This window comes from Pongo abelii, chromosome 12 (genome assembly GCF_028885655.2).
Source record: "Pongo abelii isolate AG06213 chromosome 12, NHGRI_mPonAbe1-v2.0_pri, whole genome shotgun sequence".
NCBI lineage: Eukaryota > Metazoa > Chordata > Mammalia > Primates > Hominidae > Pongo > Pongo abelii.
In genome coordinates this window covers 71,636,224-71,662,133 of record NC_071997.2, presented here as the reverse complement: position 1 = coordinate 71,662,133, position 25,910 = coordinate 71,636,224, and the positions used below count along the sequence as shown (strand labels likewise).

Below are 25,910 nucleotides of genomic sequence, written 5' to 3'. Positions count from 1 at the left end.
CTGTAATCCCAGCACTTTGGGAGGCTGAGGCTGGCGGATTACGAGGTCAGGAGTTCAAGACTAGCCTGACCAATATGGTGAAACCCTGTCTCTACTAAAAATACAAAAATTAGGCCGGAAGCGGTGGCTCACGCCTGTAATTCCAGCACTTTGGGAGGCTGAGGTGGGCGGCCAACATGGTGAAAGTCCATCTCTAAAATACAAAAAATTAGCCAGGCGTGGTGGCGCACGCCTGTAGTCCCAGCTACTCGGGAGGCTGAGACAGGAGAATCATTTGAACCCAGGAGGCAGAGGATGCAGTGAGCCAAGATCATGCCACTGTGCTCCAGCCTAGGCAACAGAGCGAGACTCCATCTCAAAAATAAATAAATAAATAAATAATAAAACACTGCTTGGCTGGGTGTGGTGGGTCACATCTGTAATCCTAGCACTTTGGGAAGCCGAGGTGGGTGGATTACCTGATGTCAGGAGTTTGAGACCAGCCTGGCCCACATGGTGAAACCTCGTCTGTACTAAAAATACAAAAATATAGCTGGACGTGGTGGTGCATGCCTGTAATCCCACCTACTTGGGAGGCTGAGCAGAGATCACGCCACTGCACCCCAGCCTGGGCAACAGAGCGAGCTCCATCTCAAAAACCTCTGCCTCTCGGGTTCACGCAATTCTCCTGCCTCAGCCTCCTGAGTAGCTGGGATCACAGGCGCACCACGCACCCAGCTAATTTTTCTATTTTTAGTAGAGATGGGGTTTCACCATGTTGGCCAGGCTGGTCTCGAACTCCTGACCTCAAGTGATCCACCCGCCTCAGCCTCCCAAAGTGTTAGGATTACAGGTGTGAGCCACCACGCCAGGCCACATCAGGTTTTTGTTGTTGCTTTTTAAGTAGAGATGGGTTTTTGCCATGTTGTCCAGGCTGGTCTTGATAGAACTCATGGCCTCAAGTGATCCACCAGCCTCGGCGTCACAAAGCGCTGGGATTGCAGGCAAGAGCCACTGCACCTTGCTCAGGTTTTCAAAAATATTTTTTGTAGTTTTTTTTTTTTTTTTGAGACAGGGTCTCCTATCACTCTGACTAGAACGCAGTGGTGACATCCTGGTTCCCTGCAGCCTCCACGTCCCGGACTCAAGAGATCCTCCCACCCCAGCCTCCTGAGTAGCTGGGACTACAGGCATGGGCCACCATGCCCAGCTAATTTTTCTTTTTAACTTTTTGTAGAGACAGGTCTCACTATGTTTCCCAGGCTGTTTTCGAACTCCTGGCCTCAAGCAATTCTCCCACCTTGGCCTCCCAAAGTGCTGGGATTACAGGTGTGAGCCACTGTGTCCTGCCTCAATAAATATTTTTGAATGAATTAATCAGCAAGTAATCTCCTCTATTTACTGTGACTCTGAGTTATGTTCAAGAGCAAGGAGTTCTTGACTTCCTTTTCTTTGTAATGATTTAGTGCTTGAAATTACTTCTACCTTTCAGCATTTTAAAATTGGTCATTATTTTCTCATTTTCATCCCCACACTCACATCGAACATGATCTCCACTATTTAAGTGTTAAGATTTTTGTTTCAGCCTACGATTTATCCTATTGCAAACTGCTAGCTATTATTTTCAACCTCTGTCAGCTAAATGTCAGAATGTCACTAATCAAAGGTGGTACTTAGGGGTGAAGTGAACAGTTAAGCCTCCAGTTTACAAGCTTGTTTTTCCCTGGAATACTTGTGTTAAAGTCGCACGTTCCTGGGTGTGACCCTTTCGAGACAAAATCTCAACTGGTGAGTTAATTACGTATAACTATAATTAAATCAAAGATGTAGGATAATGGAGGCGTTGAAATAGTTTTTGCTAGGCAAGGGTGTGACCTGTTTAAAAAATGTATGATATATGCTGCCATTCGAGAGGCAAGGAAAACATATCTCCAAATTTCCTTCCAAGCGGTCTACCGGGATTGACAGTACCGCGAACAAAGAAGGGCACCAAATAAATGCTCCTTCGAACCAACGGTGCACTGTGAGCCCTGAGTCTGTCGGCGGGGCCCTGGAGCCTGCCGAGACCCAAAGGCAGAGGGGGCGTGGCTGAGGGTGGTCCAGACCTCCAGGGGCGGGGCTGCGGCCGGCGAAAGGCAGGCTGGGAAGCGGCGCCATATTGGCGTCGGCCGCGCTGTATTGTCATAAATAGAGCCGGTTTTGTGGTGTTTTCACTACTCGGTTGGATGCCTCAGCCATAGTAAGTGGGAAAGTGAGCGAGCAAGCGAGCTACTAGCGACCGGAGGAAAGTGAACAGGGGGAGAAGGGAACAGCAAGAACAGGACTCCAGAGCGATAAACACTCGCTGGAGAGGGAGACGCAGGAAGCGATGAAAGAGATGTCTGCGTAAGTGGTGGGGGGCGGCGGTTGGGGTGAGGCGGTAGGGGTGAGCTGGGGTGGTCCGTCTGTGTCCTTGTTTCCGTTCCCTGTCCCTTGCGCCCTGCACGCAGCTCGCCGGGATGGTCTCCTTCCCGGCTCCCGGCCGGTCCGCAAGGGCACCTCCCCTAAACCCGGCGGCTCACCTGGCCACCCCTGCACGGACTTGGGGACTCCGGGAGTCCCCAGCTGTCCCGCCTCCGAGGACGCCCTCAGAAAAGGATGAGGAGGGAAAGAGGTGCCTGTGTCCGTAGGGAGAAATTGTCAGTCACTCGCCTGCCCCCAGCACTGTCTGAGCCCGTCTGCTCCTGTCTGCATTGGCGCAAATACCATCCCCCTGCCTCCCCCTCCTCCCTTCCCGACCGGCTGTCTCCAGGTCTTCAGGAGTGAAAGACCTATCGCAGCCAATGGGTTTCTCTTTCATATGAGGCTAAAGTCTTTTCACCGCCGTCCCCACCCTCTCCCTCACTCCCTGCCTCCCCACCTACTCACAACATCTACCGGCCTGTACCTCTTATTCACACTTTGATAAGTCAGAAACTGTTCCCATACTTGGCAAGATTTTGTTGTAGCTTCTTCCATTTTGGTCTATTAGGAAATAATTTAAACATGCGGAAAAATGTAGAGAATAACATAAGTATCATTTGTGGAGCCACCACCCATTTCTCCCAAAACGTAACTGTACACACACACACACACACACACACACACACACACGCACACACGGTGTGTATGTACGTATCTATGTATTTTAAAAAGAAATCAAGCATTCCAGATACATCTGAAGGACTCTCCTACCTCCTTCTCTGGTCCCAATCATCTCTTGCTCCAGTTGTCTCCACAGTCTTGAATTTGATGTTTATTGTTGCTGCGTGTTTTTTATTTTACTTCTTTTTTTTTTCGCCCTCGAATAATGGGAGCTGCATGTTTTTTTAATGCTGTTACTACATACACATGTGTTCATAATAACTGGCATAGTTCTAGTTGTTTTTAAACTTTATATAACTCGTATCACACTTGGAATTCTGTAACTTCTTTAGCACAACATAGTATCTCTGAGCTTTGTTCATGTTAGTATTTTAGTTGTAATTAATTAATATTAATTATTGTATTGTAGGAATACACCTTAATTTAATTCTTTACCTGTTAGTGACTATTTTAAGTTATTTCTAAGTTTTTAATGTTACAATGTGACAGTGAACATTCTCTTACGTGTCTCTTTGTATGCTTGTAACTAGAATTTCTCTAGGTTGTTTGCCTATAAGTGAAATTGATGGTTTGAAGGGAATGTGGGATTCTGTTGTTTACTTTACCCTCCCCTCTAGATGGGGGAGGTTCAGAACCTAGATTTGGAATTTTAGGGCCGGTAGGCTAGTTGGCCAACTTTGTCAGCATACAGGTAAGAAAGTGAGGCCCGTCGTCATGGTATCAGAGCTGAAGTAGTTAGGAGAGAATGGAGTAGTGGAAAGAGGTTTTGGAGTTCAGATTCTGGCTTGTCCTCTCTCTGACTTTCAGATACTTATCTGTAAAATGGCACTTATTCAATACCTCTTAGGATTATTGCGATTGAGTGATACTATATAGATATGTAGATAATTACTCTGTCCTATTCACTTACCATATATATTTACATATATATTACACAAACAATGCCAAAACACTGCTCTAGCTTTCTCAGAGGTAAAAAGCCAAATCTTTAAAAAGAAATTAAAACTTGAAATAACTAATTGAAGTTTTGTTTGTTCTACAACAAAATAAATACAGAAGATAAATTAACCTGTATTTTGGTTTTTGGGTTTTTTTTGTGTGTGTGTGAGTCATTTTGGAAGTTATACAGGCTATTTTATCTTCCATTTGATTCTTTCTCCCTCTCTACCTAATGAGATTTTTTTTTTTTGAGACGGAGTTTCGCTCTTGTTGCCCAGGCTGGAGTGCGGTGACGCAATCTTGGTTCACTGCAACCTCCGTCTCCTGGGTTCAAGCGAATCTCCTGCCTCAGCCTCCCGAGTAGCCGGGATTACAGACGTCCGCCACCATGCCCGGCTAATTTTTTGTATTTTCAGTAGAGACGGGGTTTCACCATGTTGGCCAGGCTGATGTTGAACTTCTGACCTCAAGTAATCCACCTGCCTCGGCCTCCCAGAGTACTGGGATTACAGGCATGAGCCACCACGCCCAGCCTCTAATGAGATCTTTAGCTATCACAGCGTGTCTTACTCTGTGCACTTAGTAGTGGTAAGACAGTGTTTTGACCAGTTAAAATCCAAAAACAAACGATCTCTATTGTATGTTATTTTTTACAGGGCTAATTTATTCAACTTGAAAGATTGTTTCTAATTTTGAGATTACATTCTTACCCTTGGTGTTAATGGCCCTTCATGGAAGCATGGTGAAGATAAATGGTAGTGTTTGTTGTTTAGTGTGTATGTTTTTACTTTCATAGCAAAATTAGAAGTTTTGCCAACCCCTGTTGGTCCCAGAATTTATTTTGAAGTTGATTAGTTCGTGTAAACTCAAAATCTCAGAACTTCAATTGGCTGAGCGCAGTGGCTCACGCCTGTGATCCCAGCACCGTGGGAGGCCGAGACTGTTGGATCACCTGAGGTCAGGAGTTCGAGACCAGCCTGGCAACATGGCGAAACTCCGTCTCTACTAAAAATACAAAAATTAGCTGGGTGTGGTGGCACACGCTTGTAATCCCAGCTACTTGGGAGGCTGAGGCAGGAGAATTGCTTGAACCCGGGAGGCGGAGGTTGCAGTGAGCTGAGATCTCCCCAGTGCACTCCAGCCTGGGAGACAGAGAGCGACTCCATCTCAAAAAAAAAAAAAAAAAAAAAAAAAAATCTCAGAACTTCTGTTGTACTTTATTCAAGACCGTAGTTTCCTGATGGCTAAGATGTTTGGAGGGTGGCTCATGTATCTTCCAAAAGATTGCCAGTAGTATAAAGAATTTTATTTCAATGTGAAGATGGTATGGGTACCAGTCTAAAATGAAGAGAATAATTAACTAGAATCACAAAATACTAGGACTGTAAACTCTGATTCAAGCAGAGGATGTTAACCTCGGTTTCCCAAGGACAAATCTAATTGTGATTTCTTTTTAAAAGCCAGATTATTTCACAAGGACCTTCTAATGGGATGTTTTCATTTCTTTCCTGGGGAAAAAAACCCATTGTTTTTACTAAAAGCTTTCTTTCAAGTGGTTGACTGCTTTTCACAGATTCTAGAATCTGGATGGCACTTGACTTAAGTCTGCAGGGTAGTGGAGGTGGCCCTGGCACAGATCCCAATCAAACTCTGGGTTTGAGCTGAGTGGTGTTGGTACAGTTGTCTTGATGCCAACACATGCTGCGCTTGGCTTGAAAAAACATCCTAACCATGAAAGCTGCAGGCAGTATGAATAGCCCCTTCATAAACATAAAATACCCATTTTTCCTTTAAAAGAAAGTGTCTGCCACTACTGTTAGTACTAAGTAAACTTTTAAGGTAGCTAAATTAACATGAGTAGATTGAGAGATTCAGTGTATCAGTATGGTATATACTTTAAATTTTTTGTTTCATTTTTCTTATTTTCTTGAACAGAAACACCGTGCTGGACAGCCAGCGTCAACAAAAGCATTATGGAATTACCTCTCCAATTAGTTTGGCATCTCCTAAAGAAATTGATCATATTTACACACAGAAATTAATTGACGCCATGAAACCATTTGGAGTGTTTGAAGATGAGGAAGAATTGAACCACAGGTATGTCATTGAAAACCATAAAATATTTGACAGTGCATTATTTAATCACTAATTCTACGAACATATTGAATACCTACTGTGTCTCTACATATAGGTGCAGAAATGACAAAAAGAAAAATCTTGGCCCTCTTGGAGCTTACATTTTAGGTAGGGGTTAGAGGAAGAGATTTGTCATCAATAATATCAGTATGACACTCGTGAGTAATATTAAACATGATAAGTGCTACTGAGAAAAAGCTGAGGGGGTAGAGGTTTCAGGGAAAGCCTCATTGAGAAAGTTACATTTGAGGGAAAATTTAAAGATGAAGGAGGGAGCCATGTGTCTATCTGAGAGAAAAGTGTTCTAGGCAGAACTCTTGAAGTGGTGTATTTGAAGAGTGCATAGCAAGATACCCTGGGTGTCTGAGCAGTGAGGAAGCAGGAAAATACAGGCTTAATGAAAGCAAGGTGGGAAGGAGCTTGGAGGGCAAGAGCTCTTAGGACCTTGTAAGGTGTCGTCAAGGTTTGGTTTATTCTGAGTGAAATGAGAAGCTATTAGGGTTTTGAGAAGAAGATTGACATGACGACTTAAAAAAGTTTTAACAGTCACTCTGGCTGCTGTATTGAGAGTAATCTTAAGAGAAGTTGCAAGGGCAGAGCAGAGAAACCAGTTAGCAAGCCATTATAATAGGCCTAGGAGGAAATGATGGTGGCTAGAACCTGGAGGAGGTCGTAGAGGTAATAAAAAGTAGAAATCTGGATATATTTTAAAGGTAGGGTTTTTAGGGTTTAATGACTGGAATGTGTGTGTGAGGGGTCAAGGATGATGGCCAAGATTTTTGGTCTCGGCACCTTGAAGGATAGAGTTTCATTATTTGTGGAAGACTGAGGAAGAAGTAAGTTTGGACAGAAGTTCAGTTTTGCATGTTCTTTGGGATGTCTAAACCCTACTTTTCTCTTCTAAATGTGGATTCATTTACACCATTGGTTATAAGTTTGTTTTAATAATACCAAACTGCTTTAATACTATTAGACAGAAATTAGCCAGTAATTAGTTCCCTCATTTTAATTAGTCAAAGACCTATTACTAGCAATGAGAGAATTCTAGCTTCTATTACCACATTGAATTGAATTAATTCCATAGTAAAGCCAAGAAAGTTGACAATTCACTAAGCCTCTACAGCCTCATTGAAGGCAATTTTATGATTTTTATTAGGCTTTTATTAGGCTTTTTATTAGGAATTTTGAAAATAGCTCAAAAACTAAAATACTGTAATCAGATTTATCACCTCTGGCACTGTGTCAATAGATGTGATAGCATTATCACATATATGTTATGGTTTTACCCTATCATCAACACAAAGGGTACTGCTTATGGGTTTTTAAAAATACTGTTTGTTCATTTGTTTGTTTGTTTTAATCTGAAGCATTTTTTTTATAGGCTGGTGGTTCTTGGTAAATTGAACAATTTAGTAAAAGAATGGATTTCTGATGTCAGTGAGAGTAAGGTAAGACTCTAAACTATGTGGAATTCTTGTTTTTGTTATATCTTGGCCATTCATCCTGGCAATAAGATGCAGGTGTTGAGAAGTATCTGAAATACATCAAAGCTTGGCTCTCTGGTATATGTAGGAATGAATTGGTCTAGACAGTTGAATTTCTAAGTAGATGAGGATTTACCCAGAAGTAGCCAATATATAGCTGTGAGTCCACATAATTGTCTTATTTGACTCATATGTAGTAGGCCAAAATTTAAATATCAGATATTACTTAAAAATCACATTTCAGCTGTTTTTATAAAGTATTAGATCTGGCAATGCTGGGTCTGCCTTTGTACACAGGAGGAAGAGGCTTGAAGGGGATTGGGCTCCTGTCTTCCATTGCCTCATGGCCCCCATCACTCCCTGTTTTCTTTGCAAGGTGATTAATTGAGCAGTTACTAGGTTTCTCCTGTGGGATTCCCTTATTTGCCTACCTGCTTGGTTCCTAAGACATAGGAATTTGCAAACTAATTTATAACTACACAACCTTTTTCCCGTCCTGTAGCTTAACTATTTTTTTCCTGAAATTGATTACATTTTCCTGCTTTGTGTAGTGCAGTCCTCCCTTGGTATCCTCCAGGGGATTGGTTCTGGGACCTCCAAAGATATTAAAATCTGTGGATGCTCAGGTTCCTTATATAAAATAATATAGTACATATTTGCATGTTACCTTTTCATATCCTTTTGCATACTTTCAGTCATTTCTAAATTACTTAAAATATCTAATACAATGTTAATGCTATGTAAATAGTTGTCACTGTAATTTTTTTTTGTTAGCATGTTTAAATTTTTTTTTTCTTTTTTTGAGATGGAATCTCCCTCTTTGGCCAAGGCTGGATTGCAGTGGTGTAGTCTTGGCTCATTGCAACCTCCTCCTCCCAGGTGCAAGTGATTCTCTTGCCTCAGCCTCCCGAGTAGCTGGGACTACAGGCGTGTACCACCACACCGGGCTAATTTTTGTATTTTTAGTAGAGACGTGGTTTCATCATGTTGACCAGGCTGGTCTCGAACTCCTGATCGCAGGTGATCTGCCTGCCTCAGCTTCCCACAGTGCCAGGATTACAGGCTCGAGCCACCACGCCCAGCCTAAATTTTATTCTTTTTTTTTTTTTTTTTTTTTTTTGGAGACAGAGTCTTGCTCTGTCATCCAGGCTGTAGTGCAGTGGCATGATCTCACCTCAGCCTCCCCAAGTGCTGGGATTACAGGCTTGAGCCACCACGCACGGCCATAAATTTTATTTATTTATTTTTTTATAGACAGGTTCTCCCTTTGTCACCCAGGCTGCAGTACAGTGGCACAGTTAAATAGCTCACTGCAGTCTCAAACTCCTGGGCTCAAGTGATCCTCCCACCTCAGCCTCCTGAATAGCTGGAATTGTAGGAATGCACAATTGTGCTTGGCTTATTTTATTTATTATTTTTTGTAGAGACAAGAGTCTCACTGTATTACCCAGGCTGGTCTCAAACTCCTGGTCTCCAGCAGTCTTCTGACCTCAGCCTCCCAAAGTGCTGGGATTACAGGCATGGGCCACTGCGCGTTGCCTAAAATTTGCTTTATTTTTTATGCCTTTTTCCCCCCAGTATTTTTTATCCGTGCGTGATTGGTTGAATCTGCAGATGTGGAACCTGCAGATACGGAAGGCTAACTATATTTTGAATATAATTGTTTTTGTTTTTGTTTTTGTTTTTGAGATAGAATCTTGCTCTGTTGCCCAGGCTGGAGTGCAGTGGCGAGATCTCAGCTCACAGCAGCCTCTAGCTCCCACGTTCAAGCAATTCTCCTGTCTTAGCCTCCCAAGTAGCTGGGGTTACAGGTGCACACCACCATGTCCAGTTAATTTTTATATTTTCAGTAGAGACGGGGTTTCACCATAATGATCAGGCTGGTCTCAAACTCCTGACCTCAGGTGATCTACCCACCTCAGCCTCCCAAAGTTCTGGGATTGCAGGTGTGAGCCACCACACCTGGCCTTTGTTTTGTTTTTGTTTGAGTCATGGTCTCTCTCTGTTGCCCAGGCTGCAGTGCAGTGGCATAATCTTGACTCACTGCAACCTCCACCCCTGGGTTCAAGCAGTTCTCTTGCCTCAGCCTCCTGAGTAGCTGGGATTACAGGTGCACGCCACCATGCCCAGCTAATTTTTGTATTTTTGGTAGAGATGGGGTTTCACCATGTTGATCAGGCTGGTCTCGAACTTCTGACCTCAAGTAATCCATTCTCTTCGGCCTCCCAGAGTGCTGGGATTACAGGCGTGAGCCACTGTGCCCAGCCTCACAATTGAACTTTTATTGTCTGAGAATCACCACTGCGAAGATTATTTTACTGGCTGTACCAGAATGAGGGAGAGAATGTTCAACTGGGTGATACCATTTGCCTCATCACTAGGTAGCCCATACTGTTATATTTTAAGGTTTTTGTTTTTCATAGTTTTCCCATCTTTGCCTTAACAGCAGTCAGTTGAAAGATAACGTCTCACAGTTGTCAGTGTGTCTAGCTGTAAAGTCCCTTTCTGCCCTTTAATCTGCATGGATTTAGAAATTAGGTAAATAACTGCAGAATTTTTTTTTTTTGGAGATGGGGTCTTACTCTGTCACCCGAGCTGGAATGCAGTGGCGTGATCTCAGCTCACTGCACCCTCCGCCTCCCAGGCTCCAGCAGTCCTCCCACTTCAGCCTCCCTAGTAGCTGGGACCACAGGCATGCGCCACCACGCCTGGCTAATTTTTGTATTTTTGATAGAGACGGGGTTTTGCCATGTTGGCCAAGCTGGTCTCGAACTCCTGAGTTCAAGCAATCCACCTGCCTTGGCCTCCCAAAGTGCTAGGATTATAGGCATGAGCCACCACACCCGGTCTAGAATTCTTTCTTTTACAGCTTTTATTATTTTTTTCTGTAGCTGTGATAAATACGTAGAATTGGTTCTTTTAAACAGTGGGCTCAGAATAAAGTTGAGTCTCCTAAAGACTACAGTCATTGAGTTTAACATGGTCTTTATGCTATTTACTTTTGTTGCCAAAAGGCTGTCTGCCTCATTTCTCAACTCAGCAGAGTTATCAATAGTTGAAGTTATTGGATGAGTCAAATTCTGAGCAGATGGAAATGCTAGTCACAGGTAATCAAAAAAATAAGTTAGTTAACATCTTCCAATGAGCAGATGAGGTCATTTTTCTGTGTGAATTGTAATTGTCTCTTTCGTATGGGGGAATGGGGGAAGGATCTCTCACTCTGTCTCCCAAGCTGGAGTGCAGTGGCATGCATAATCATGGCTCACTACAGCCTCAAACTCCTAGGCTCAAGCAATCCTCTCACCCCAGCCCCCCAAGTAGCAGAGACTACAGGTACACATCCTGATGCCTAGCTACTTTTTTTTTTTTTTTTTTTTTTTTGGTAGAGATGGGGTCTTGCCATGTTGCCCAGGCTGGCCTCAAACTCTTGTACTCAAGTGATCCTCCTGCCTTGGCTTCCCAAAGTTTTGAGATTACAGGCATGAGTCACAACCACGCCCAGCCTATAATTCTCTTTTTTTTTTCTTTTTTTTTAAATTAAAAAAAAAAAAGTGACGAGGTCTCACTGTGTTGCCAGGCTGATCTTGAACTCTGGAGCTCAAGTGAACCTCCCACCTAAACCTCCCGAAGTGTTAGGATTATAGGCATGAGCCACCACTCACAGCCTATAATTCTCTTTATGTATATTTTACTTTGGAAAGTAACTGAAGGATTTGGGTTTAATCAAAGATGATTTGAATCTATACACAATTGGGATATTTAAACTTTAAATAGTGTAGAATCCCAGATCAAATCATTTTAGTTAGATACTATGGCTGTGGCAAACTGATTTAGCATATCACTTTCTCATAAATCATGCAAGAATCAGACTTCTCAGAGTAGAAATGTGAACTAAAAGATTTTTTTAAGGTCCTGTCTTCTCTGTCCATTTCATTCATGTTAATCATCAATAAATTTACAGATTCCTGGGCATGGTGGTGCATGCCTGTAGTCCCAGCTTCTCAGGAGGCTGAAGCAGGACGATCTTGAGCCTAAGAGTTCAAGGCCAGCCTGGGCAACATAACGAGACTCTGTCTCTTTAAAAAATCTGATTAATTTACTGACTTCTTTCTAGCTATAAAATTGTGATACTCTTAACATTAATATTCATTACACAGAGGCATTAACAAGCATAATATCCTATTATATAGATACTTATATTCAAGTTGAAGTTAATCAGCAGATATTATTCTTTAGAACTTGTACTGGGCATTGTGAGAAAATACAGAGAAGTAGTAGACACAGTTCTTAACTCTGAGAAATTTAAATATGATTGAAGATTAAATATGGTATGTAAAATATTAAATTTTACATACCAAAGAAGTCAGTAAATATAGCAAAAAGAATTTAAAAATTGTAATGGCAGAGAGCACAGAGGAAAAAAAAGCTTGTTAGGGAGTAAGGATAACCAGGGAAGGCTTCATGGAAGAGGTAGAACTTGAAGTGAACTCTTGAAGTGGATGATACTGATACCCAGAAGCTGGACATGGTAGCTCATGCCTGTGATCCCAGCACTTTGGGAGGCTGAGACAGGAGGATTGCTTAAAAACAGGAACTTGAGACCAGCCTGGGCAACAAAGCAAGACCCCATCTTTACAAAAACTATTTAAAAATTACCCAGGCACAGTGGTACCTGCCTGTAGTCTCAGATACTCTGCAAGCCAAGGCAGGGGGAATATTTTGTGCTCAGTAGTTTGAGGCTGCGGTGAGCTAAGATCACACTGCTGTGCTTACTTCAGCCTGGGCAACACAGTGAGACCCCGTCTCCATCTGTTAAAAAAAAAAAAGAAAACCCCAAAGAACAAAAGATGCCCAGAGAGGATGGGCAAGCACTTGAGGCAGGAACAATGGCAAATGCAGTGAAAAGGAGGTTGGATTCTGTAACCATGTTTGTTGTTTGGTAGTTGGAACTTCAGAAAGGAAGATAAGAAGACAAGGCAAGAAAGATCCCTACGAACATGTCGTGGAGATCTTCAACAACAGGCCCAAGGATCCTTACCTCAGTAGTTAGGGAAGAAGACATTGGCAACTTTTGAGTAGAACAACTATATTTAATAGAGTAATTTAAAAACATCAGCCAGAATTTTGTACAAGATAGTGAAAGAGAAAAGGAAGATTAATTGGGGGTAGTTTAGGATGCCATTAAATAGCCTAGAATTAGGAGAGTAGTCGTTGAATAGAAAGGAGGCCACAAATTTGAGGGATATAAGCTAAGAATTGGTAAGCCAAGAAGAAGGAAAAGGTTTGGGCAGTAAGGATAATGAGGAACAAAAATAGAGAACTCAGAAGCAATATCTGACTGTTATCATTGGAAGAATTTTTTTGCTTGCTTGAGGCTGGTATTGAAGTGGATCAGGATACTTGAGTGAATATCTGATGGCTTTTGGAATTGGCTCTGAAGAGGTGAAAATTAGCTTTTTTTTCTTTTTCTTTCTTTTTTTTTTGAGGCAGGGTCTCACTGTTGCTGAGGCTCAACCTCCTGGGCTCAAGCAGTCCTTCCATCACACCTCCTGAGTAGCTGAGACTAGAGGCACACGCCACCATGCCTAGCTAATTTTTCATTTTTTGTAGAGATGGTGTCTCATTGTGTTGCCCAGGCTGGTCTTGAACTGGATACAAGTGGACCTCTTGCCTCAGTCTCCCAAAGTGCTGGGATTACAGGCATGACCACGCCCAGCCAAAAAGTAGCATTTTAATTACGTTATAATCCAAGAAATGTTAATTAAGCTTGTTAGAATAGCTCTCATAAGGAGATCATGTCAGGAATGACTCCGTTCTTACAGAAAGGTTGTAGAGGTAGAATCAAGAAATTAAACATACTTGTCACAAAAACTAAAGGGGATATGGGATTGGCCAAGAGTGTTATGTTTTAGAGAGCTGAAAGCACATTAGTTTGGTAACTGAGAGTTCCTTGGTGACTACCGAAAGAGTGATGAAGCGAAAGACAAGCAATTGGAGGGGACATGTATGGTCAAGTGATTAAAAAGAAAAGCTTTTCTTCAGATAGAGATGTATGCATGTGTAGTGGGGGTGAATTTGTTTTGTCTTTCCTCTGGGAATACCCTTATTACTTCAGATCACAGCCAGAGGATCCGTGAAGTACTTTTACAAATCTAATCTTGACAAGGTTGACAAATCTAATCATGTATCATTTGCTCAATAAAGGCCAGTAGACATTATGGTGATTTTTTTTTATTTTTTGAGACGGAGTTTCGCTCTTGTTCCCCAGGCTGGAGTGCAATGGCACAATCTCGGCTCGCTGCAACCTCCACCTCCCAGGTTCAAGTGATTCTCCTGCCTCAGCCTACCAAGTAGCTGGGATTACAGGCGGCCACCACCACGCCCAGCTAACTTTTGTATTCCTAGTAGAGAAGGAGTTTTGCCTTGTTGGCCAGGCTGGTCTCAAACTCCTGACCTCAGGTGATCCACCAGCCTCGGCCTCCTAAAGTGGTGGGATTACAAGTGTGAGCCACCACGCCCAGCCAACGTTGAGGTGACTTTTAATGCTAAATAATTTGAATAATTGAATGTCTTCTGCTTAATTTTATTTTAGAACCTCCCACCTTCTGTTGTGGCTACTGTTGGTGGTAAAATTTTCACGTTTGGATCCTATAGGCTTGGAGTACACACCAAAGGTAACGCTTTTCTGTGTTCTAGTGCTAAGAACATTCAATAACAAACTCTTGTTCATAACTAGAAAATATAGGAGAACAAAGTTCCCATTATTTCACTACTTAGAGCTAATCATTGTTAACATTTTCTTGTACTCAACTTCCATACTTTCTTCTGTACATATGTTTGTGTGTACTTTAACAAAGAATATAACACATAATATATTCTTAATTAAGAACTACTTTAATTTACAGGAGCTGACATTGATGCACTTTGTGTAGCTCCAAGACATGTGGAAAGATCTGATTTTTTTCAGTCTTTTTTTGAAAAATTGAAACATCAAGATGGCATTCGAAACTTAAGAGTAAGTATCTCTGGCGTTTAATATTTTGAATTTAGATTAGTAACAAATATCTATAAAAGCTAGGGCTTAAGACTGTTGAAATACCTTCTAAGTTACTATTAGGAGGTATTTAATAAGAGTAACTTTAATAAGTGATGATTAAATGATGATTCAGCACATGGGCCTTAGAGTTGTACAGACTTGGGTTAGCATCTAGAATCTACTACATAATAGCTCCTAGATCTTGGTCAAGTAACCTAATCCTCTGAGCCTGTTTCCTGATCTGTAAAACAGTGATGTGGTAATAACTTTTTTTATAAGGTTTTTGAGTATTGATGAGATATTTACATAAACCATTTACTGTAATAGCCAATAATGATTGATACATATCAAATGATGAGTGCTATTATGTGTAAGGTTCAGTTAGTAGCTCTTTATATGTGTATATCTAGCCATTCATTCAGCAAATAAAATTTCAGCACCAGTAATTTGTTAGATGCTGGCGTTAGTCTTACAGATACAATAGTAAACAAGACACTGTTTGTTGAGGAGGGGGTTATATGAACGAAATAAACAAAACCGTGTTAATGCATTCTGAAGTGCTAGAATAAGGTGAAGGTCAAAGAATCTGATATTTGGGGAATCTGGGAATGTTTTTAGACAAGGAAGTTAAGAATTTATTAGGTTGGGGAGTTAAGGAAGACTCAGAAAACCATTATTTCTACTAACTGTATTAATTAAATTTTTGATAGATTAATCATGAGCTTTCATTATTTTAAAATTTCTAACTCTAGTAGCCTTTCTAAATAATCGGTTTTCAGTTTAGACTCGAAATTATAAGTATCCAGATGTTAGCAGGTTTTTTTTTTTGTTTTTTTTTTGTTTTTTTTTGTTTTTACTTTAAGTTCTGGAATACCATGTGCAGAACGTGCAGGTTTGTTACATAGGTATACATGTGCCATGGTGGTTTGCTGCACCTATCAACCCGTCATCTAGGTTTTAAGCCCTGCCTGCATTAGGTATTTGTCGTAATATTCTCCCTCCCTTGTCCCCCACCCCCTGACAGGCCCCAATGTGTGATGTTCCTCTCCCTGTGTCCATGTGTTCTCATTGTTCAGCTCTCACTTATGAGTGAGAACATGCCGTGTTTGGTTTTCTGTTCCTATGTTTGCTGAGAATGATGGCTTCCAGTTTCATCCATGTCCCTGCAAAGGACATGAACTCTTTTTTATGGCTGCAGACGATAGCAGTTTTGCTTTCCAGTTCTGAGGAATATTTTTAGAGGGATAATAAATTAGATACTGTTACAGGCATTTTGTGTATCTTACATAATACAGGTCACAAAGTAGAAATACTTACCTGGAATGTAAGACCAAAAACATTTTCACTTTGTCTATTGAGTTAAAATACAAATCGGGAGTAAAGATACTCACATTATTGGTAGTTAGGAAGGATAAAGAAGGGATTACACCTATGTGTTATAATTGTTTTCCTTTTTTGTAGGCTGTAGAAGATGCCTTTGTACCTGTTATAAAATTTGAATTTGATGGTATTGAAGTAAGTGTTTAATATTTTTCTGACTTTACAATTGAACTGTTTAACTTGTAAGTTTGTTTTCTGAAATCAGGCTTAACGTAAGTGCATATTTTAAAAAATCAAATAATCTCTTTTTTTTTTTTTTAAATAAAGAGATGGGGTCTAACTCTATGGCCAAGGCTGGAGTGTAGTGACACAATCATAGCTCACTGCACCTTTGAGCACCTGGGTTCAAGTGATCCTTCCACCTGAGCCTCCTGAGTGGCTAGGATTCCAGGCACACACCACCACACCTGGCTAATTTTTTGTATTTTTAGTAGAGACGGGGTTTCACCGTGTTAGCCAGGATGGTCTCAATCTCCTGACCTCGTGATCCGCCCACCTTGGCCTCCCAAAGTGCTGGGATTACAGGCGTGAGCCACTGTGCCCGGCCCATATTTTTAATTTCTAAGAATACTATTTTATTCTTTAAATGTTCCTTTTTATTTATGTCTGCATTTATTTACAGCCTCCTGACCTTATCTCCTAGATACAACATTTCTATCTGCTTTCTTAGGTCTACTGGGTCTGTTCCCACTTGTCCATCTGCTTTCCAGCTTTCATAGCTTTTGTTTGTCACTTTCTGTTCTTTGTCCTAGTGAATTTTGCCTTTAACGTCAAAATAATACTAAACACAAAAATAAAATTAAATTTTCCTAGTATTTTAGTGAGGTTTCAAGAGGGAGTAAATGTAAATGTGTGTTGGATCTTCTATCTTTATCTAGAAATTTGCTCATAAGGCTTTGATTTTTTTTTCTGCTTGGCATATATGTTAACATTTAAATGCTGTCATTAATTTGAAAGTTTAATTACCTTAACACAACTTTATAGTGATTTTCCCATGTGAGACTGCCTACATAGGCCTATTGAAGCTTTGATAGAACTTCCCAAACTAGTAATCAGAACTTTTCACATTTTATGGTGGGATGGGAGAGGATGGATTAAAAGGAGAAAATGTAATTTTTTTCTCTTTTTTCACATCTTTCCAAAGATTGATCTAGTCTTTGCAAGACTGGCAATACAAACCATATCAGATAATTTAGATCTAAGAGACGACTCTCGCCTGAGAAGCCTTGATATAAGGTGTATTCGCAGCTTAAATGGTAAGCTTCTAAAAAGAAATCTCAGATACCTGCTTCAAAACAATTAGAGAAATATAGATATTTTTGCTGAATTGACTATTAATTCAATTTTGGAGATTGGACTCAGTTTAAAATGTAATTTTCTTTATACAGATAATGTGACCACATTTAAGAATCCTAAAAACCACACATTTATTTGAAAGGCTGTGTATATTTATAGTAGTGGTTCTCAAACTTCCTGGTCTCAAGACTTCTTTACAGTCTTAAGATTTATGGAGGACCCCAAAAAGCTTTTGTTTATGTGGATTATATCTGTCAATATTTACCATGTTAGAAATAAAAACTGAGAAATTTAAAAAATACTTATTCATTTATAAATAATGAACCCATTTTAAATTAATATAAACTTTTGTGTGTGAAGAATGGCTTCTTTTTTTTTTTTTTTAACATTTTGCAAGTCTCTTTAATATTAGGCCTGATAGAAGACAGCTAGATTCTCATTTGTGTCTACAATTGATTGCAATATTTTGTTTTGGTTAACATGTAAGAATAAAATCTGGCTGGGCGTGGTGGCCCACGCCTATAATCCCAGCACTTTGGGAGGCCAAGGTGAATGGATTACTTGAGCCCAGGAGTTCCAGACCAGCTAGGATAACATGGTGAAACCTAATCTCTACCAAAAATAAAAAACATTTAGTTGGATGTAGTGGCGCTCGCCTGTAGTTCCAGCTACTCAGGAGACTGAGGTGAGAGGATCACCTGAGCCTGGGAGGTGGAGGCTGCAGTGAGCCGTGATTACGCCACTGCACTCTAGCGCAGGTGACAGAGTGAGACCCTGTCTCAAAAAAAAAAAAGAGGCCGGGCACAGTGGCTTATGCCTCTAATCCCAGCACTTTGGCAGGCCGAGGCAGGCAGATCACCTGAGGTCAGGAGTTTGAGACCAGCCTGGACAACATGGTAAAACCCCATCTCTATTAAAAATAAAAAACTAGCCAAGTGTGGTGGTGCTTGCCTGTAATCCCAGCTACTCGGGAGGCTGAGGTAGGAAAATCACTTGAACCCAGAAGGCGGAGGTTGTGGTGAGCTGAGATCATGCCACCGCAATCCAGTCAGGGTGACAGAGCGAGTCTCCATCTCAAAAAAGAAAGAAAAAATCTGTCCTCTTAATTGGAAAAGGGAGGAGTGCTTTAATAGCCTTTTCAGATAATTATGGATATTCTTCTTAAACTTGGCCAGTAACATTTTTTTCCTTTTTAACAGTTTTATTGAGATATAATTACATACCATTATACACCTCACTGGTCTTTTTCTTTTCTTTTTTCTTTTTTTTGAGACGGAGTCTCACACTGTTACCCAGGCTGGAGTGCGATGGCGCGATCTCAGCTCACTGCAACCTCCGCCTCCTGGGTTCAAGCAATTCTCCTGCTTCAGCCTCCTGAGTAGCTGAAATTACAGGCATGTGCCACCACGCCTGGCTGATTTTTTTGTATTTTTAGTAGAGACGGGGTTTCTCCATGTTGGTCAGGCTGGCCTCAAACTCTCGATATCAGGTGATGCCAACCTCGGCCTCCCAAAGTGCTGGGATTACAGGCGTGAGCCACCGTGCCTGGACTTCACTGGTCTTTAGTACACTACAATCCGATGTTAGAATATTTTATCACCCTCAAAAGATCCTTTATACCCATTTGCAGTGATTTCCCCTTCCATTCCTAAGTCCCAGGCAACCACTAATCTGCTTTATTTCTTTGTAGATTTGCCTCTTAAAGACATTTCATATAAAAAGAATCCTATGTGGTCTTTTGCATAAGGGTTCTTTCATTTGGCATGTTTGTGAGGTTCATCTGTATTTGTTCCGTTTTTTTGCTGAATAAAAATGATAGTTTCTTAAAGGTTAGAGTATGGAATCTAAAATCATATCAAACTTTTTGTATTCTGTTATATGACAATCTACTGATCTGTCTTGTTCTTTGAGTGGTCCCTTTATTCATGCATGATTTTGTACTATCATGCCTTGGTCATTTGGAAAATATTGGTTCACAAAGTTATTTGGATCTTCCAAATGTTAATACACATTTCACTATAAAATGTGAAAAAAAAAAAAAAAACAGCATTCATTAGTGACCAGTCTCAACGGAAAAAAGTATGGAAAGGTGTCAAGCTCATAGTAACAGATAAAAGTTGTCTAAAATTCAGATTTAACTTGAAGGGTTAAATTTTATTATTGGCAACAAATTTTGTCATTTGTTTTACTTGAACTGAGGGGTTCCTTTTGTCCATTTTTAAGGAAATACCTAACTGAATAACTATAGTTTATCTGCCAGTTATTTTTTCAGGTGAAACTGGTGTTCCTTGAAAAAAGCAGGTAGTTGAGCTTACAACTCACACAGTCTCACATGTTCTTTCCCCACCTTTATTTTTAACTGCAAGTGTGTGATGGTGAAGATATTTTTTTCTGCTAGTGCAGTTTGTTGCCCCATCTGTTTGTTTTTTTTTTTTTTTTTTGAGACGGGAGTCTCGCTCTGTCGCCCAGGCTGGAGTGCAGTGGCGCGATCTTGGCTCACTGCAAACTCCACCTCCCAGGTTCACGCTGTTGCCCCATCTTGATTGACTGCCAAGGTACCTGCAGTTTTATCCACTGTTTCTTTTGCACCATCAGTGCAAATGTTAACACGGTAAAAAAAGCCTTAGTATTATTATAAAAAAGTTTGACCTCACAGATTGCCAGGGGTACCCAGACCATACTTTGAGAACTAATGTCTTTTTTTTTTTTTTTTTGAGACAGAGTCTAGCTCTGTTGCCCAGGCTGGAGTGCAGTGGCATGATCTCAGCTCACTACAACCTCTGCCTCCCAGGTTCAAGCGATTCTCCTGCCTCAGCCCCTTGAGTAGCTGGGATTATAGATGCCCACCACCACACCTGGCTAATTTTTGTATGTTTAGTAGAGACAGGGTTTCACCATTTTGGCCAGACTGGTCTCGAGCTCCTGACCTCAGGTGATCCACCCACCTCAGCCTACCAAAGGGCTGGGATTGAGAACCAATGTTTTATAGTGTCTTTTGTTTGACCGAATCACTATTGCACTTTGATGTATTTCCACATTGTAACAGTAAATTACAGTATTTGTGGAAAAGGTTTACATTGAAGTAATTACAGTGTTGTAATTGGGAGGTATTTGATTAATAGTCAAATAAGGAAGAAAACTAAAAAATACTCAGACACATCTCATTTTGGATTGCATTACCCATGTCTTTTTTAATTATCCTAAAGCAAACTGATTTCTCATAAGTGGTAAATTTCATATACATAAAATAAACCCCAATATTTTATTATCTTTCATATTTTTAGCATTCGAGAGTCTGGAAGTTAGGAGGGCATTTGAATTAACTGAAAATTTGCTGCATAGTGAAAAATGAATGCTTTGTCTTTTTCAGGTTGTAGAGTTACTGATGAAATTTTGCATTTAGTGCCAAATAAAGAAACTTTTAGACTCACCCTAAGAGCTGTCAAATTATGGGCAAAACGTAAGTATCCCTAGTCTTTTATGTTTGCATTATAAAATTCTAATTTTCTCTTGCCAGTGAAAGAAGCATATATAGAAACTCTGAACGTAATGATATTGTTGGAGGTTAAGGGCCAGTAAACTCTGGAATAGCTATTTGCTTTTCAGGTACAGTGGTTATGGTGTTTTGATAAGTAGTATACCTCTTCCTCCCTTGGGTAAAAACTAAAAGCCCCTGACTTTTCATCTTAGGTTCAGTCAGGCAGTCAGAATAATTCAGAACTTGAAGACTGATACGCTCCCTGTGGGTAACACCATCTTATGTATCTTTGTATTCCCACCAGCAGAGAGTCTGGTTTATACTATAGTAGGTGTTCATTAAGTGAAGAGTCTACCGTGATGACTTTCACTTGTTTTTACCTTATAACACTTTTCTAATAAAGCCTGGAACTGTTACTAGTTTATATATATAGTTTATATATTTAGGTTCATAAAAATCCCTTTGCTTACCACTGAGCTGGCACAGCACATTCTGTATTATTATTTAAGCACACCTCTGAGATATTGCAGGTTTGGTTCCAGACAACTGCAGCAAAGCAAATTACAATTTTTTTTTTGTTTCCCAGTGCATATAAAAGTTACATTTACACTATACTGTAGTCTTTTTTTTTTTTTTTTTTTTGAGACGGAGTCTTGTTCTGTCTCCCAGGCTGGAGTGCAGTGGTGCAATCTCGGTTCACAGCAACCTCTGCCTCCTGGGTTCAAGTGATTCTCCTGCCTCAGCCTACCAAGTAGCTGGGATTACAGGCACGCACCACCATACCTGGGTAATTTTTTGTATTTTTAGTAGAGACAGGGTTTCACCATGTTTGTCAGGCTGGTCTCCAACTCCTGACCTTGTGATCTGCTCGCCTCGGCCTCCCAAAGTGCTGGGATTATAGGCGTGAGCCATCAAGCCCAGCTCCAAAATGTGTTTCTTAAATGGTAAAACAAGAAGATAACTCCTTGATCCATGGGCTACAGAATAGATGCTGTATTAGCAGACATGAAAATAACTTTAATCTCCTAGTATATGTCCACTGGAGCTCGTGGGTGACTAGGTGCATTGTCAAAGAGCAGTCCTACTTAGAAAGGAATCTTTTTTTTTCTGAGCAGTAGATCTCACCAGTGGGCTTTAAAATAGTAAACCATGCTGTAAACAGCTGTGCTGTCATCTAGGCTTTGTTCTGTTTGTACAGCACATAGAGTAGAGTGAGCATCATTTTTAAGGGCCCTGGGATTTTGGGAATGTTAAGTGAGCATTGGCTTCATTTTATTTATTTTTTTTTTTTTGAGATGGAGTCTCACTCTCTCGCCCAGGCTGGAGTGCAATGGCGTGATCTCAGCTCACGGCAACCACCGCCTCCTGGGTTCAAGTGATTCTCCTGCCTCAGCCTCCCGAGTAGCTGGAATTACAGGCGTGTGCCACCACACCTGGCTAATTTTTGTATTTTTGGTAGAGATAGGGTTTTACCATGTTGGCCAGGCTGATCTTGAAGTCCTGACCTCAGGTGATCTGCCCGCCTTGGCCTCCGAAAGTGCTGGGATTACAAGCATGAGCCACCATGCCCGGCCAGCTTCAATTTAAAGTCACCAGCTGCATTAGCCTCTAACAAGAGAATCACCTACTCTTTGAAGCTTTGAAACCAAGCTTCTCTCTAGCTGTGAAAGTCCTAGATGGCATCTTCTTCCAGTATAAGGCTGTTTCATCTACATTGATAATTTGTTGTTTAGTGTAGCCACCTTCATCAATGATTTTAGCTAGATCTTCTGAATAACTTCCTGCAACTTCTGCATCAGCACTTGTTGCACTTTTAGTTGTGGAGATGGCTTCTTTCCTTAAACCTTATGAACCAATCTTTACTAGCTTCAGACTTTTCTTCTGCACCTTCCTCACTTCTCTCAGCCTTCATACGATGGAAGAGAAGTTAGGGCTTTGCTCTGGATTAGACTTTGGCCTAAGGAATCATTGTGTCTTGTTTGATCTTCCATCCAGACCATTAAAATTTTCTATCAGCAGCCAGGCACAGTGGCTCACACCTGTAATCCCAGTACTTTGGGAGGCTGAGGCGAGCGGATCATGAGGTCAGGAGTTCGAGATCAGCCTGACCAACATAGTGAAACCCCATCTCTACTAAAAATACAAAAATTAGCTGAGTATGGTGGCACGTGCCTGTAATCCCAGCTACTCGGGAAGCTGAGGCAGGAGAATCACTTGAACCTGGGAGGCAGAGGTTGTGGTGAGCTGAGATCGCACCACTGCACTCCAGCCTGGGCGACAGAGCGAGACTCTGTCTCAAAAAAAAATCTTTTTTTTCCGTCAGCAATAAAGCAGTTTTACTTTTTTTGTCATTCCTGTATTCACTGGAGAGTAGCACTTGTAATTTCTGTCAATAACTTTTCCTTGGCATTCACAACTTGGTTAACCGATTGGCACAAGCGGCATAGCTTTGGGACTATCATAACTTTCAATGTACCTTTTTCACTGAGCTTAATCTTTTCTAGCTTTTGATTTAAAGTGAGAGACATGCGACTCTTTCTTTTACTTGAACACTTAGAGGCCATTAAGCGTTCTTAATTGGCCTAATTTAAGTATTGTTGTGTCTCAAGGAATAGGGAGACCTGAGGAGAGGGAGAGAGATGGGTAATGACCAGCTGGTGGAGCATTCAGAAAATACACATTTACCAAGTTCACCGTCTTATATGGACTCAGTTTGTGGTGCCCCAAAACAATTACAATAGTAACATCAAAGATCACTAATCACAAATCACCATAACAGATATAATAATAATGAAAAAGTTTGAAATATTGTGAGAATTACTAAAATGTGACACAGAGACATGAAGTGAGAGCTTATGCTGTTGGAAAAATGGTGCTGATAGATTTTCTCAACTCAGGGTTGCCGCAGACCTTCAGTTTGTAAAAAAACAGTATCTGTGAAGTGTAATAAAGCAAAACACAATAAAACGAGGTATGCCTTTATATTTATTTCATTTTATTTTTTTAGACAGGGGCTTGCTCTGTCTCCCAGACCGGAATTCAGTGGCGCAATTATAGCTCACTGCAGCCTCAACCTTCTGGGCCCAAGCGATCCTTCCACTCTAGCCTCCCGAGTAGCTAGAACTACAGGCGTATGCCACTACGCCCAGCTAATTTTTTTTTTTTTTTTTTTTAAGCAGAGACGAGGTGTTGCTATGTTACCTAGGCTGGTCTCAAACTCCTGAGCTCAATCAATCCTCCTGCTTTGGCCTCCAAAAGTGGTGGGATTACAGGTGTGAGCCACAGTGCCTGGCTGAGTGTGACAAAGGTTTATTTTTGGGGTGCTGAAAACATTCTAGAATTGATCATGTTGATGATTGCACAACTCTCAGTATACTAAAAAACCATTGAATTGTGTACTTTAAATGGACGAATCTTATGGTATGTGAATTACATCTCAATAAAGCTGTTACAAGTTAAAAACTAGCAACACATGGCTTGTGGCTACCATATTGGACAGTGCAGGTCTAAAAAGATACTAAGCAAGTAGAATTTGTCCTTGGGCTCAAGTGTCTTGTATACTTAAGATAAAGTAAAATTTGCACTGAAGGGATAACATGAACAGTTTGCCCTTCCTTAAAGATTAAATGCCATGTTTTGTCAGTTAGATGCATATTTTTCATATTTACCACATCTGAAATTGGTATTTTGTAGGTTTTTTTTCTTTTGCTCGCTTGGCGGGACATAATATAGATAGCTATATAAGAAACGGTCATGATAACCATGGTGGTGCACCCCTGTAATCATAGCTACACAAGAGGCTGAGGTGGAGGATCAGTTAAGCCGAAGAGTTTGAGGCTACAGTGAGTTATGATTGTGCCAGTTCACTCCAGTCTGGGTGACAGAGTGAGAGCCCATCTCTTAAAAAAAAGAAAGAAAAAAATAGAAATGAGTGATATCAGTGGTGTATTCTACTTTATGGAGAGGTATCCAAATTCTATGAAATACTGAATAAGTCTCCAGCTTTATACTTGATTTAAAAATACCCATGAATATGATTATTAATTAAATATTCATTCTTCCCCATTGTCTCTCCACATGTCTCCTCCCTTTCATTTTTCTCTCAATCCTAAATACTGAAAAATGGGGAATTTCAGTGTAGTATCAGTGGAGCCCAGTTGAGCAGTTGGAACTGAGGCAGAGAGCTGAGGTGTCTGTATTAGAAGGGAAAGTAAGGAGGGTAAGATTAGCGATTTATGGTTTACTAATTAGACTGTGGGCCTAATGTGAAGGTCTGCTTATCAGTTTTCATGTTTTGTTTATAGGGGAAAATTTCCAACCAACCGTCTTATGAATAAAATTACCTTGTTGAATGTCACGGATATTCATTCACCTTGTAAAGAGCAGAAAGAAAAAGTGTCACAGATAGTAGGTCCTAATAATAATTAACAAATATATTGATTTTCTAGGACGTGGTATTTATTCCAACATGCTAGGATTCCTTGGTGGTGTCTCCTGGGCGATGCTAGTTGCAAGAACTTGCCAATTGTATCCAAATGCAGCAGCATCTACTTTAGTTCATAAGTTCTTTTTAGTTTTTTCCAAGTGGTAAGTATTTATATGTGTACTTTGACTGTTTACTAACCTCTACCTATGCGTAAGTTTGTTTGGAAATTTAAGAGCTATACATAGACTTTTTCTGTTGTTTCACATTCCTTTGTAAAGTTAAAAGTATAAAACATCAACATTGAGGCAATGGTGGGACATCTAATTGGCACCTTCTTCCAGGGATTTGTAAATGTGGGCCTTTAGCTTGGGAGAGCAGTTAAAATAAGTCTGGCTTTGCAAATTACTAGTTATGTAGAGGTCGTTTAAGCTTTCCTCATTTGTAAAATGGAGATGATAATCACATTGATGTATTAGTATTTTCAGTAAATGTTGGCTGTTGCTGTTACTAAATTATCAGAATTAAATCCATGAAAGCAAATGAGAAGGAAGTGAAAGATTCAGGTGTAAATTAGTTACAGTTAATGAAAAGTAATATTTGCCCTTTCAGAGAACACTGCATTAAAATGAGCAG

The 25,910-nt window shown here is 40.6% G+C and overlaps 1 protein-coding gene across 4 annotated transcripts in view; it reads left to right on the top strand.

Annotated features, from left to right (window-relative positions):
• The first annotated feature begins 2,089 nt into the window (after positions 1–2,089).
• Positions 2,090–25,910, top strand: part of PAPOLG (poly(A) polymerase gamma) — a 41,644-nt gene continuing 17,823 nt past the window's right edge. Inside the window, exons 1-9 of one of the 4 annotated variants that reach the window (XM_002812007.6) lie at positions 2,090–2,364; positions 5,977–6,138; positions 7,559–7,625; positions 14,254–14,335; positions 14,567–14,676; positions 16,159–16,212; positions 17,222–17,333; positions 20,744–20,833; positions 25,300–25,438. In XM_002812007.6, the coding sequence (XP_002812053.2) occupies positions 2,348–2,364; positions 5,977–6,138; positions 7,559–7,625; positions 14,254–14,335; positions 14,567–14,676; positions 16,159–16,212; positions 17,222–17,333; positions 20,744–20,833; positions 25,300–25,438 (833 nt within the window). In that variant the 5' untranslated portion in view covers positions 2,090–2,347. The remainder of the gene's footprint in view (positions 2,365–5,976; positions 6,139–7,558; positions 7,626–14,253; positions 14,336–14,566; positions 14,677–16,158; positions 16,213–17,221; positions 17,334–20,743; positions 20,834–25,299; positions 25,439–25,910) is intronic. The other 3 variants (XM_054547534.1, XM_054547533.2, XM_024242665.3) reach the window with 3 other exon arrangements.